The 14296-nt window shown below is 56.4% G+C and overlaps 2 protein-coding genes across 7 annotated transcripts in view; both read right to left on the bottom strand.

The window, feature by feature from the left end:
• Positions 1–1400: 1400 nt before the first annotated feature.
• The window catches only part of LOC119096215 (growth factor receptor-bound protein 14-like), a 135128-nt gene continuing 122232 nt past the window's right edge, over positions 1401–14296 (bottom strand). For all 6 annotated transcript variants that reach the window (XM_037219015.1, XM_037219016.1, XM_037219017.1 and 3 more), the window contains 3 exons: positions 4714–4840; positions 3805–3898; positions 1401–2946 (listed from right to left, as the gene is read on the bottom strand). In XM_037219015.1, coding sequence (XP_037074910.1) covers positions 2752–2946; positions 3805–3898; positions 4714–4840 — 416 coding nt within the window. In that variant the 3' untranslated portion in view covers positions 1401–2751. The remainder of the gene's footprint in view (positions 2947–3804; positions 3899–4713; positions 4841–14296) is intronic.
• The window catches only part of LOC119096217 (growth factor receptor-bound protein 10), a gene marked incomplete at its 5' end in the record, with an annotated part of 48429 nt that continues 41944 nt past the window's right edge, over positions 7812–14296 (bottom strand). Inside the window, 3 exon segments of the mRNA XM_037219021.1 lie at positions 7812–8570; positions 8763–8969; positions 10100–10237. Of these exon segments, the coding sequence (XP_037074916.1) occupies positions 8262–8570; positions 8763–8969; positions 10100–10237 (654 nt within the window). The 3' untranslated portion in view covers positions 7812–8261.

Raw genomic sequence — 14296 nt, 5'->3', positions numbered from 1 at the left:
CTAGCCGAAATTAGGACGCGAAAGCGCGATCCGGTCATTAGCCGTTTGCATGCGAAAGAACCGTTGAAATGTGCTGACTTCCACATGGACGCGAATACCCGATGAAACCGTTACGAGAACTTAACGATCGACACCAACCGACTAAACCGATGGCAGCAATTTCCCAACAACATGCCTAATGCGAGTGCCGGCTTGCTGCCCGCCTTGCCCCGCCTTGCGGCTATCACACCAGGATTTCCGTGGCAGCCTTTAACAGCCCCGCACATGAACTTTCACTCTTTACTCCCGAGGCTGTATCCAGCTGAGAACATTTGAAGCCAAATAACATCGGCCTCCCGTTGATTACCGAAACCTGGTTTTGACGATCGACGCCAAACAAACTGCTAATGATATCCAATGTCAGCATCTTCCACCAAGAAAGAGCGAGGAAACGCATCAGAGCTGGAATGTAGTTTTCTATTGGGTGGGGGGGGGGGGGGCTGGTGACTTCAACTTCATAATGTTGGGAGAAAAGTAGGTCGAAGGCGGGGAAAAATCCATTGTTGGGTGTACTTATGGTTAGGTCTTCCCCTCTCAGCTCCCAGGCCTATTTTGCGAAACAACACCCCTGTGGTGGAGTCAAATTTCAAACAAAAGACACCAGATTACACCACCGTCTGACCTGGGGCGCGGGCCCACTCCCCAGGCAGAGATTAGCCCACTAACAGTGTCATGCAATGCGCGCGTGCCCATCCTCGGCACGCGGTGATGGATACGTTGCATCGGGCTGCATGGCTGTCACGTACGAGCGGAGCTGAGAGTTCCAGCCCGCCCGGGATGGCAGCCCGGCAGTCTGTTGGGCGTGGCCGGCGTCCGTCAGCGACGAGGGCGACCACCACCGCTTCGGCATCACGTCTGTTGCCCCGAGATGAGACGTCTCTGCCGCAGCATCGGCGGTAACGGCGGTCCATAAGCATCAGCGCCGGCAGACTGCTGTGCACACGCTTTGCAACAAAACAGCTTTCAGCATATTCTAGTGTGCAGGAGCAGATGACAGAATGCTGACAGAGGACTGCGATTCCGATTCAATCCTTGCTATGCTATGTTGGGGACATAGCTAGAGATCCTATGTCATCCGCACGTCCGGCGTCAAGAATTTTGCATATGCCACATATCTTTTGGCCAAAAATGGGCTGAGGGACCCCAGATTTCGGAAGAGAGATATTCTGCGGTAGTTGGGAACGCGACCAGATAGAGTTGGAAGCAACGCGCTTCGATAAAACGACCTTTCCGTGGCGTACCACGAGATCAAGTAACCGGGAGCATGCTTTATATATTTTGAATGAGTTCGAGTGTTGAGTCTCAGCTCACTTCGTCATACTTTCATATCACCTGATCGGCACACGATCTTATACAACAGCTTGTTTGCAAAGCTTGTATTTTTATGCGGGTACTGCCAGACTCATGACTGGAAACAATAAAATAAGAAGGTAACAATAAGAAAGGACACATACTAAACCCAGCAGCACAAAAACGCAATCGCATTGGGCAACGCTGAACTTGATCGAGAGATTACACAGCAGTTCAGAGAGATTACACAGCAGTTTGTCAGCAACATATCTGACGAGAGACTGGAGAAACGTACGGGGACAGCCCCGACCAAGTCCTCTACACGAACTGAATACTGCGCCGCGGCTGCAGAGCGGCCAATGAGATCGGAAGGCGACCTTCAGTCACCCCTGCCCTGCCCCCTGCCGAGGGACACCGACCGGGCCGACGAGGCCGGCCGGGCCGGAACCCGTGGCATGGGACACGACACCACTGCAAGGCCCGGGCTGCAGTACTACTGCCCGCCCGCCTCCACAGCTGTAGTGCAGCTGCCCGCGCCACACGCGCACGCTGCCAGGCAGCCAGGTCAACGACTCCCACTGCGACTCAATTATTGGAATTATCTCCCCCTTTGTCTCTTGGCATCGCCATGGGCGCTGCCTAAGTTGGGGCACAATGTTTGAAACATCAACCACAGGTTATTACGGTAATTACGTCTGTCTCCGTCTCTCATAGCGTCTCCCCCCCCCCCCCCCCCCCAGAAAAAAACACTCAAAAACACGCGCGGTACAAACGGCCGCGTGCCGCCACCCAGTGACTAGAAGAGAAAGGGCGATGGCGGCGACGCACCGCCAGGTGGTAGGCTCGGCGTCCCGCCGCCCGCTCGCCCGCCCGCCACACTACCGACCCTGTAATCCTGACGCCGGGTCACAATCGGGACCTGGGGCCAGCACGGCCACCAGCGTCCCGAGCACGCGCACCCGCACACTGCCACACCCAACTGTATGTACACTGTACACGATCCACACGGAGGATCTCCTTCACACGTGCTCTGAGGGCATCCCCGCCTCTCACCAACACACGGGGTGCGCGCCGTCTGTACAAAATACAAGAGTGCCAGGGACCAACCGCCGGGCGGCAGGCCCCAAGACAATCCCCAGTCACACCGGTCGGGCCAGGCCACATTCTTTGGTCCGATCTAGGCTACATGTACGCATCAGGCGCGCCGGGGCCACCGTGCCAGCCGGCGCCGGGGCGGGACAGGCTGGCGGGTGACATATTGCAGTGGTGCACTGGCAGCAAGCGACGCTCCCAGCGGCCGGCGCGGCGGCCGGGCCACTCTTAGCGGCCGCCGCCGCGTCGGCGAGTAACTAGAACCGCGTCAATGGTCGGCGACTACGTCACGAGGGGGCGCCACGCGTCGGGCCGTGCGCCGCGCGAGCGTTAAAAGCTCTGCGCCACGTGTCGGAGCGCCGAGGCCGCCGGCGTGGCGTGTGTGATGAAGAAGACGAGCCGCGTCGGCAGGACTCCCGAGTTCAGCTGGTAGAACTCGACCAGCTGCAGCAGGTCGTAGAAGCGCGTCTTGCCGCCGTCCAGCGAGTAGTAACAGGTGGGCGGCGTCTGACTCGTGTCCTTCACCTGCCGGCCCGTCGTGTCGACACAGTTCAGTCGCTAATTGGGACAGATTGGGAAGGAAAGCAGGATTTGGACTCACGATAGGCACTCATGATAGGCCCTTACGAGCGGGAATGATGAACTTTCGCAGAAACAGAACGCCAAACACTGGTTTGAGTACAGCCCAGGCTCGTTCGGGAGGAGCCCCGATCCTTACACGGCACGGGCACACGAGAAACGCTTTGTTCAGCTGCATGGGCTATGCTTCAGCTAACTGGGCCCATCCCAACAACAATCAGTCAAAATTGCGGATTTTTGACAACATGGTGAGGCCGAATAGCCACGAAGGTTCGGTGGCCACAGGACCTGACTGCCAAACAGCCGACGAGCGGTACCCCAACGTGCACGCGATAGACCTCTTTTCAACATGATCAAAAGAACCAGACTTCATTCGGGTTATGGTTCACAATGACGGCGTCGTCCTATTAGCCCAGAAATGCGAACGGTCAGGATGGCCTACATCGCGCAAGCTCTTCCCTTCTCTAACTAAACAAACACATGAGGGTAATGAGTGGACAGAACTGTCTGCAGATGAAAGCTGACACTGACAAATGCTGTGTTTATCTATTTAATTGGGTTCAATGGGAGGTGCACTCGTGGCATTAATGAGGATCGCGGTCCTCTCAGGCGCCGAGTCATGTCGGCGGTACAGAGGAAAAATTGAAAAATAAACCTTTTATAGGATTTATTTTCGTCGATGCACACTTCCCTTACGGATAGAACATTGTAGCTACTAAAAGCATCGGGTTCTTCTGGTTCTAAAATTGCAGACGTGTACCTGATATAAGATCGTAGCAGGCAGGATATTCCATGTGAGCTTACCGGCATGATCTGGGCGTGGTAGAGCTTCATCCGGTACGCGAACGACAACACAAACGCCACTGGGTTGCTGCGACTCTCACGAACCAGGAACACACTGAATTGAAAGATGCAAGAACCGTGTTTTCAGTAATGACGCATGATGTTGAGCAGTTCACAGTAAGAGGTTTTAACCGGAATCAACATCTATGGACGACAAACACACGACCCGCAAGAAAATGGTCACTGGCGGTAACCAAAATTTTATTTTACATTCTGAGTCCAAGTCTTATAAGCTCCAGACAAGATCCCGCCCACGTTCGCTAGAACTAGTCGTCTGAGACTCCCAGCATGATGCTACACAGTAATAGCACAGTAATAACCATACCCATATAATACCACTACATCGGCAACACCCATGTTAAATTACCAACAGACGTGCGCAATGGAAAGAAGCGTATCAGCTGTAAAATTGCACAGACTCGCAGGCAAACTGGACAACCTAAGGTAAACTGGGTAAGTTACGGGCAAACCCATCGAACGATTCTTTTTCGTGACACGCAAGCGTTCATCAGCCGAAATCAACGCTTCTTTTGCTTGCGCCGAAGATGTTATCGCTAGGCCACACCCCGGCCGCTCACACATGTGGATTTAGTTTAATGCGATGTACAATGCCCTTCTTCGTCGATACACACTCTGGGCAGAGCCGTTGCCGATGCAGTACTATTGTATATTCACGTCTATGGTAATAACAATACCATACACTTCTGGGCTCGTTCGGAAACCCTCTACGAGCCCTCAAACAACAGAGCCCACGATGTACGGGGTGATTGCCGCAAGAGCCGCGTCGGTGACGTAGGCAACACCGAGAGCGGGCTCCGGACTCCGGACTCCTCCCTACCCCTCCCCTTCCTCCCACGCCGCAGTACTCACCCGTCCCGGCCGTTGTGCTTATGGAGCAGCTGCGAAGCCTCCTCTCGGTTGAGCGTGCCGTGGAACCAGGGCTGCATGGTATGGATGGCGCCCTCTATGTCACGCACCGATGAGCCGGAGGCCAGCTCTGCGGGCGGCGCGGCACAGGTCAGCGGCCTCGTCCGGGTCCCCTGACACCCCGCATGGGGCCCGGCCCAGGCAGCGGCGGCGGCGGCGGTGGGACGCGCCACGTGATCGCATGTCCACCAGAGCCGCAGAACACCGACCAGCCTCCCATGTTTATGCACCACCACGTGTTAGGCGCCCCCTCTACACGTGACCACGCTCACTTGGACTCGGTAAAAAACGACACTATGTTAAAATTGCTATGTTTTTACATTTGCTTTGCCGCATCTAGTCCCAAATCTTTCTCGGTTAATTATCGTTGAACGCAACAGCGAGGGAGTCTCTTATGAGACACGTGTTCAAGATTCCGCGCCTTACGTTACACTAAAGCATTTGCCACTCAAACAAAACTCACTCACAGCAGCTATGGCTCACTCACAAGAAGCTGGGAACAAAGCGGTCCGAGCTTCCTGTGAGTAAGCCATAGCTGCTTCCCTCTCGGCTCCGTTCTCGGCTGGTCACCGGAGCACCCCTCCCTCTCGGCTCCGTTCTCAGCCAGCCATCGGAGCATCCCTCGCTCCGGCTCCGTTCTCGGCCGGTCGCCGGAGCGTCCCTCTCTCTCGGCTCCGTTCTCGGCCGGTCGCCGGAGCGTCCCTCCCTCTCGGCTCCGTTCTCGGCCGGTCAACGCAGCGTCCCTCCCTCCGGCACAGCTCGGCCGTCCGTCGGCGAGCCTCACCTGAGAGCCGCTTGAGGGCGTTGGTGCGCCGCAAGTGGTGTCCCTCAGCCAGCTCGATAGCCTTGGCCTCGACCGGGTCACTGACCACGCGGCCGCAGCTGCCCGTGAAGTCCATGGCCACCAGCGAACGCATGCTCTGCTGCCGGGCGACAACAAACAGACACGGGGTCAGAGGGCGGCGCCGGGCGACGCCCCCTCCCCCTTCCTCCAGCCTCCCTCGCCCATCAGCGCTGACGGGGGGCGCGCCCGTGTGCGGTTTATGGACACGGCAATGGACCGCGCTGGCCGGACTTAGCGGGAGCACACATCAGGCTGCACTTGGCGCGTCACTGACACGCTGCAGCGGATCGCCGTCCACCGAGGCGCGTCATTTCCATGAAGATGAATGGGCGATCTTGGCTGCTGCTGCTGCCAGTTCACACAAACGAGGGAGGGTTGAAGCGAATGGTAACGCACCGTACAGACAGAAAGCCTACGGCTACAGGGCATACTAGTTCGAGATCGGCCCAATATCGGGCCTCAGTTTTCCGGCGTGTTTTTCTTGAAGATGGCAGGACGCTCGGATGATCGTAGTTTTCGGAACTCCTGTCAGACGCAAACAACCCACACCCCACAGACGGAGCATGCTTGTGGGGCATGTCATATTGCATGGCGGCTTTGCATTCCCTCGGGGTGTGCCGTTCACGGTCCAGAGCGTCACGTTTCGCATTAATTGACACCGTTCCGTCGCGATGCTTCGTGGCAAGGCTCGCACGAACAAGCTAGGGGCATGACTGATGGTCTCACTTTTCAGAAATGACCTAATTCAACAGCAATGTCGACACCTGGGCGAATCAATGAACGTGAATGCCGGCATGCGCACAAGCATGACACGAAAAGAATGCGTGAGTATGCCAATACTATTTGTTCCGTGATTTATAGACGCATGAAGCTGCTGTAACGACCGTTACCGTGGCCCGTCACGACACCAGCCCCGACATGACTAAGGCACGCCACGTGCACACTACCAACCGGAAACTAACTCTAGCCTCTACCAGGCGGAGCATCCGGTGGGATTTCGGCATTCGCATTTTGGAATGAGTAAAGGTATGCCGATATTATGTAAGGGAATTCCGAAATCTTACAGGACATCCAGTTCGCTTCCTGGTGAATTTACGGTGGTCATACCATGTTCACGTGAGCTGTCTGCTAGAATGCCAATCAAAAGAATGCAGTTTCAGGAGTTGGCATAATTGTTGCTAATCGCAGAAAATTTGTAACATTTTACCCTACAAGTGCAAGTTAGGCAGGCTTAGGGGTTTGCACCCAGCGGAAAATGACTTAGCACAATGGTGGGAGGTTACCGTATTTACTTCTGATTTTCGGGAATCTTGTTTTGCCAGTCATCGGTCTTTCAGTGCATTTCAGCAAAGTGACTGCCGCAAATACGTGCGAAGTTTGGTATACGGCTCTGACTCTCGTGACGCCATTCCTATCCTATTCGTCGCTTTGCACGTGCTATTTCCGCAGCGATGTCCTCCAGCCCTTGTTCGGAGAGCGTAGTACACCGATGCACCGGCGCACCGGAAGCGCACGCCACTGGGATGGCTCGCCTGGATTGCGGGCTCAGTATTTAACTCATGACAGCGTTCCTCCTGGCATGATCTGAGCTACTTGTATTAACTACAGCATATTTCTCGTTACATGGACGATTCATTTGGAAGGCTTTAACTAATCCCGGTTTAATATGCATTGCTAGTTAATTGTTTTATGTTCCGTTGACAGTGGCTGCTTTCGAATATTTATGGACCTTTTCGCAAACCACTGGAATGATCCTGGACACTCAATTGCTGGTTTCCATATAATATATCCATATATCCACATCGCCAAGTCCGAGCATCGCTAAGAATGGCAAAATATTCCGCACCTGTATGCTCAAGACTAGTGACAGCGCGAAAGACCTCAGCCGTTACATACAGTCAGTCATCGACCCATCAGTCGATAAGTCACCAACAACAGCCCGGGTTTATCCGGCTTTCTAGCCATTGATCAGACACAGGGGTACCGTGGCTAGGGTTCCAATGTTCCGGCTAAAACTTCATGTCTGAGCCATATATATATATATATATATATATATATATATATATATATATATATATATAACGTTCTTCAGCATTGGCTTTACTGGTGTGCATCGCAATGCCCGAAAGCCTGGGAGAATGTTTTGTCCGAATTGCCCTTTCCTGATGACACATATCGCCGACAAATGACGGGTCCGCCAGTTGAACTTTGGAGGCCGTGACCCATGATTCACGTATGACCCATGGCCCAGACCATGATGAAATGATACATTTCGTAATGTTCAACAGTCAGTGTTGTATGTAAAATGTCCTTTCTACAAGCGCACCGCCCACATTAAGTTCTAAACTTAACATCACCGGACTCCGTGCCGCTCAAGCAAGTATCTCAGTTCGCCTAGCCCACTCCAGCCTGCGATGAGGCGGTGCCACTCGCTTTGTCCGACCATCCCCTCCGCCAGGTCATCTCATCGCCGGCTCTCCCCTCCTTTTCCTCTTCCAGGCAATCACCTGCTTTTCCCCATGGCTACCCTAGAACTCTCAGCGGCTTTCCTCCGCATTACCACATTTTCGACGTCTCCCCTCGTCTCTATCTCTCCCTATCCACCTCTACCTCTATTCTCATACTCCCTCTCTGCCCACCTCTAGCGCTATCCTACCTGACACTGACTCGAGCCGAGACGACTCGGGTGCGGCCCAGACTGACTCACGTTGGGCACGCGCACCGAGTCGTACTCGGCCGGCCGGACGGACGAGGCACGCGGCAGGCTGCCGCCGCCGCCGCCAGCGCCGCCACCGCCGCCGCCGCCCTGGAGTCCAGCGTTGGAGAGCGTGCGGGAGCGGGGGATCGGCATCTTGGGGCTGGTGGAGTAGCAGTAGCGTTCGCGGGGGCTGCTGCTCTGCTCGTTCTCGTGCTGTATCCGCTGGAAGTTGTAGTTCTCGTGCAGCTGCTTGCCGTACTGCAGGTGTGGGGGGGGGGCAAGGGGTCAAGCTTGATACGGCTGTGTGTCATAGCGGCATAAATATTACAACGCATACTCAACAATGCCAAATAATCCCTGGCGCTTGCTTTTTACAAGAGCGCATTGATCGCTATGAACAGAATGTCCCCGGGCCGATGCTATTACTGGTCAACGCTTTATTGGCATTACCTTGGCGACACGCAGTGCGGTCTGCCAACAGCGGCGCGTGGCCAGATCGTCGCAGGCGAGGCAGCGCAGCTGCTGACCCGTGCGCAGGATGACGGCCTCGTCGCAGGGCGCCTTGAAGTCGCGCCGGGCGTCCGAGCACCCGTACACGGCATAGTTCTGCAGGTGCGCGAACACGGCGAACTTCTCCGGGTCACGCACCGGAGAGTCCTGGCGGATCAGGTCAGGTCAGGTCAGGTCCGGTCGGGTCAGGCCACGACACAGAACGGCGCCGCTCACCAGAGCGGCCCTGCCAGTCGGAGGCCGGACCACCGCCAGCCGCCAGCAGTGTCACCCGGGATGGGCCCCACGCCACTGACGGACGACAGTCGGCAGCGGGCACCGACTGAGCGCCGGCGACGCTCAGTCAGGGTGCAGCCGTGCCTCCCGACGCAACGGCGCTTCGCCACAGATCCGATTTGGGAGATGTGACTCATCAAATTATTTACGAGAAAGGCATCGACTCGCAAATTGCATTACCTTCTTCTGTCATCACTCTGAAGAGCAGGCCTTACACTACCCGGGGCAAAATCTCGCGCAAAAACGATGTTGGCAAAAAACCGAATGCGCAGCATTTCTGAGCCGCCGGAACATAAGTGATCCTTCCAACTGCCCTATGGGGCGAGTTGGAACGTCGGGGCGCCCGTGTTAACGTCAAAGGCGGCGGGTGGCAACTTCGCCCATATGGCGGTGGTGACGTCACTGACATCCGCGCCACCCCCGTTACGCCGCACCTCACTCGTCGCGACACGTATAAACACCGGCAAGAGTCACGACTGCAGCGCCGCGGTGCGGCGAACATGCGCGACCCGTTCCGAGATGGCGCGCGCCTCACCGCCGGCGACTTTGCACCGCACGCTGCGGTGGCGTCTTTGACTGCTCCCCGCACCTACCCCTCCCGAGCGGCAGCGACGGGGGTTGTTGGCGTAACGGTATGGTTTGCCTTCGGTCTAGTGCGGACAGACGAAACAAACGATTACGGGGATGCCGGCCAGTTAGTCGAGGGGAAGGGATATTCGTCATGTTTTTTATCGACATAAGATTCACTCCTCGCGGAGATTGCACCCATAAGCCACTCGTTTGTGTCTGATAGCTCTCTCCCGCCGTGTCCAGCTCCAGGTCTAAAGTGATCACTGCCGGGCCTACGGCAGACTACAGTCAGCAGGGACGGCGCCGCGGCCTCGAAGATGGATGACCTGGCTGACAAGCGATGGCGTGGCTTGTCCACGTTAGGCATGCCAGCCCTTTATTTGTTGGTGAGTTAGCGGGTTGGGACAACATCAGGAGAGGGGTGCGCTTACGTCCATGGCCTCCATGGTGTAGTAGAGACAGTCGTGACGCAGCCAGAAGTAGGCGCGCCGCCAGACGCGCGACTCGGGCCCGGCCAACCAGAGCCAGCCGAACACCTGCGGCGTCGGAGCCGACGTCGTCAGCAGGTTCTGAAACAGAGCACCGTCCGGTCAGGTCAGGTCAGGTCAGGTCAGGTCAGGTCAGGTCAGGTCAGGTAGGTCAGGTCAGGTTAGGTCACGCCGGCGCGACCGTCCAGTCCAGCGTGCTGTCACTGACGGCAAGAAGGCAAGAGGCGTCCACATCGACCGCATCGCGGGCAACCAAACAGCAAGCAATACAAGAATACCAGCTACCCCACACGTAGTGTATGTGCACAGCAGTAGGAGGCCACCAAAGCTATCGTACTTCACACAGCCTGCTTTAGCACATTGCGGTCGGTCGTATTCGCATAAGGGCCACACTGATAGACCAAAGGGAATGAACGCGTCAGGCGACAGGAGCATGACGAGCTCGCAAATCAGAACAGATAACCACTGAGGATGGTCTCCCCAGGCGGCCAAAACAGACCAAATAAAGCCAACACAACACAAGTCGTAATGCTGCAAATACCGCCAGAATCACATGTTGGGACAGCATCAGAGTTCGGCGAACACAGATGAACCATAATTTGATGATTCGAGACGCGAAGGGGCTCGGCTGAACTGAACCGTCCACCTCCCGTGAACTCCTGCGTGTCCCGCGTCCATGACATCAACACTGACGGTCAGGCGGAGGGGCTCGGCTGAGGTGAATTGTCCACCTCCCGTGAACTCCTGCGTGTCCCGCGTCCATGACATCAACACTGACGGTCAGGCGGAGGGGCTCGGCTGAGGTGAATTGTCCACCTCCCGTGAACTCCTGCGTGTCCCGCGTCCATGACATCAACACTGACGGTCAGGCGGAGGGGCTCGGCTGAAGGTGAATTGTCCACCTCCCGTGAACTCCTGCGTGTCCCGCGTCCATGACATCAACACTGACGGTCAGGCGGAGGGGCTCGGCTGAAGTGAATTGTCCACCTCCCCCCCCCCCCGCGAACTCCTGCGTGTCCCGCGTCCATAACACCAACACTGACGGCCAGGCGGAGGTGTCACGTGCAAAGGGACATGACCAGCACAAGTCACGCAGGGTGTGTGGGTACGACCGTCACGACAGGCTATTCAGCCCCTCGCGCCTCACAATATCGACTCGAGCCTCGTCGTCCCCATTGCAATCGCCCACACCTATATCCGGTCAGGGAGAAAACCTTCAATCAAGCGTTCGGGCCTCGTCGTCCCCATTGCAATCGCCCACACCTATATCCGGTCAGGGAGAAGGCCTTTAATCAAGCGCCATGTCTCCGCACAGAGTGCACGCACGTACGTCGAGAAAACGCCTTTGAAGTCATTTTGAACCCCTAAGGAGCGACACGCTTCGGGAAGGCCGCCACCCACGGCGCGCCGCCGCTTCCTGGAGCTCGCTGAGCCGCCGCTCACCGCGGCTCGACGCGGGCGGCGGCGGCCGCCGGTGCCTGACCGACCCGGCTTTCAGCCCACAGCGCAGTATGCTCGGAATAGCGCGCCGCCGCCACGCAGGCCGGCCCGGAAATTAACGCGCACCTGACCTTTGCAGGGGGCGGTGAGTAACGAGCAAGTCGTCGGCTGGCGCGGCCGCTCGCCACCAGAGCCGACGTTCCACCAATTTGGCGCTCCCCACCCGCAGCCGGGGAGTAGCCGAGAAGCACCGCTGCGGCCCCACTAGCGTGTGACCTTCTCGGCATGCCCGTGGCTGGCAGGTGTGTAGTAAGTTAATGGTGCAAATGCTGGTTCGCTTGGTGCCACAAGTGAAAATGGCACAGGCCAGCCTGACGTGCAGCTGTAAATGTGTTTTTTATTGGATAAAGGGAGTGTTTCACATTGGCAGTGCGTTTTAAACTGAAACAGCCATTCTGACGATCGTTCGGCGCAGTTGACAGCCCTGCCCATCTTAAGACCTAAACGCCTCTAGTTTCTGAGATACACGCCCGCGAAGATGTGCGTACTTTTCGGGGAACCATTTCAAGGTCACCCAGGCATCCCTGACGCCATAATAATGTCATTTAAATATCGCCATTCCCTTAGTCATACGGCGATCGAGGCCAAACGAATGTAATTGTCAAGTCGTTCATATCTGGCGTTAGTGAGACCGGTTTCCGGATACAACGGCCATCAGCTAGCTCTCAATCACTGTGCAAGGTTCGATGACACAATGAAACGATGACATATTCAGGGGCATATCTACTAGACAGAGAAATTCCGTTGTCTGGAGCATTGTTTTACAGTTAAAAGCATATCAGTGGTAATAGGTGAGCTTATTTCATCATATCTAATACTTGCTTCAATATCTTTCAACGTGGAAGATTCCCTTCAATTGCTTCTAAGTATTTACCACTGTTCAGTGACAGCGAAACATCAAGGAGTATACCATCACGACTGAAGAGCGAGCTATCACGTCCGGCTGGAACACACTAATCTTGCGGCCCAAGACCTTGGCTGCCTCCCACCGCATCCAGAGCCGCGGTCGGACGTTCCCCGAGTGGGGTACGGTAGGGTACCGTTCACCGCTCCCGCTCCTCCGGGGCTGTGCCGGTCCCGGCACGGCCCCATTCCCCGGCGCCGGCCGCGTCCGGTTGAGCGCGCGGTGGTGCGGCCCGGCACCAGTCCTTGGAGCGACGGCCTGGGGGCTGCCCAGACGATGGCCAGGTCCGTGACGAAGCACGTCAGGGGGTTCGCTTCATACGTGCATCAACAAGCGCCGTGACCAGAACCATCAACGGACGTAATCAGTAATTGGCACCACGGCGCCTTTGACGGAATCCAACCGGGAACGGTGCCAGCGGGAGCCGGCCCGGGCGCCGGCGGGTGGGAGACAGTCCGCAGGCCTGGCTCGGTGGGCCGTGCCTCAACTGTCAGCTGGGGCGGCGACAGAGCCATTGCAGCTACACGCTCTGCAGGCCACCCGGTCTCTGCCCTCTCTGGCTCGGCTACATAACGCAGGTCCACACCGCCAATCAATTCAATTTCCGTTGGTGGCCGGCGCGGTCCGGCCTCCCTCTCTCTCTCCTGCTGTCAGGCAGAGGCTCCGGGCCTCCGGCCAGACGCCGATGACGGCACAATGCGCTCGCGAAGGCATCTTTCGTCCACCCCACGGCGGCGGTGGCCTGTGCCACTATCGCAGAGCACGCACAGCTCACTGCCGGTGCGAACAGGGTCGTTGCCATCGCGCCGCAGTTCTTACGTAAGTGATATGTGTGCCCACTTAGACGGCTGTCCGTAAAACCCCGTGAAGTGCCACAAGCGCAGCGATCAATTTCTCCATGCCAAAACACTGTTTGCAGCCTGGGCGATGCTGCGTGGCACTGCACACCAGGAACGCTCATTAAAACGCATTTCAACTGTCATCCGATGCCTACAATCAATCACGACTAACAAGATCTGGCGCGCCTATCAACGTGCCGCGGCTATTAATCCAACATCAAAAGGAGCACGGAAATGCCGCGCGGTTATACTTCAACAAACCCCATCTATATTTTATGCACACGAGTGCATGGCTTCTACGGTGATGACCTTCGGTACAGATTGACAACCAAAGCGACACACTGCCTGTAGTTTTAAGGAGGGGACCCTTGAGCTTAATACATGGAGGAGATACGAAATAGTGTATGTTATAGTTGCGGATGCAGTGACACGAACGCTACATCATCGACACAAGGCTGTGAGCTACCGCACGCCGCACTCAAATTAGCGCAGTCAGTGTCCATCCTATTCCGCTGGGCTCCACTTCACTTTTGGACACATAGCACCTGCTCTATTACATTTTCTTCGCAACCGGTGCAGGCATCGTCACCTCCTAACGGTAGCCAAGTGCTTGGGCGCTGCCCTCGAGCCGGCAAGGTGAGGCGCTCATCGGAGCTGGCACTGAATTTCAAAGCACTCAATGAAAGCCAACGGATCGCCCGACGCCGTCCAGCTTAACATGAATAGTAATCCAAGCAAATGCGCCATCAATCGGCATATTCCGCGAACACGTGCACAACACCAAATCCATTGCCTCCTGTTGAGCCCCTCCCGCGCTTACCCAGCCCCACCGGCGCCTGCCCAGCGCTCAAGCGGCCCACCGAGCTCCACCTCGGCCTGCCCAGCTCCAAACCAGCC

The sequence above is a fragment of the Pollicipes pollicipes genome, unplaced genomic scaffold, assembly GCF_011947565.3.
Source record: "Pollicipes pollicipes isolate AB1234 unplaced genomic scaffold, Ppol_2.1 Scaffold_4295;HRSCAF=5057_pilon_pilon_pilon, whole genome shotgun sequence".
Classification (NCBI taxonomy): Eukaryota; Metazoa; Arthropoda; class Thecostraca; order Pollicipedomorpha; family Pollicipedidae; genus Pollicipes; species Pollicipes pollicipes.
This window is presented reverse-complemented; position numbering and strand designations above follow the sequence as displayed.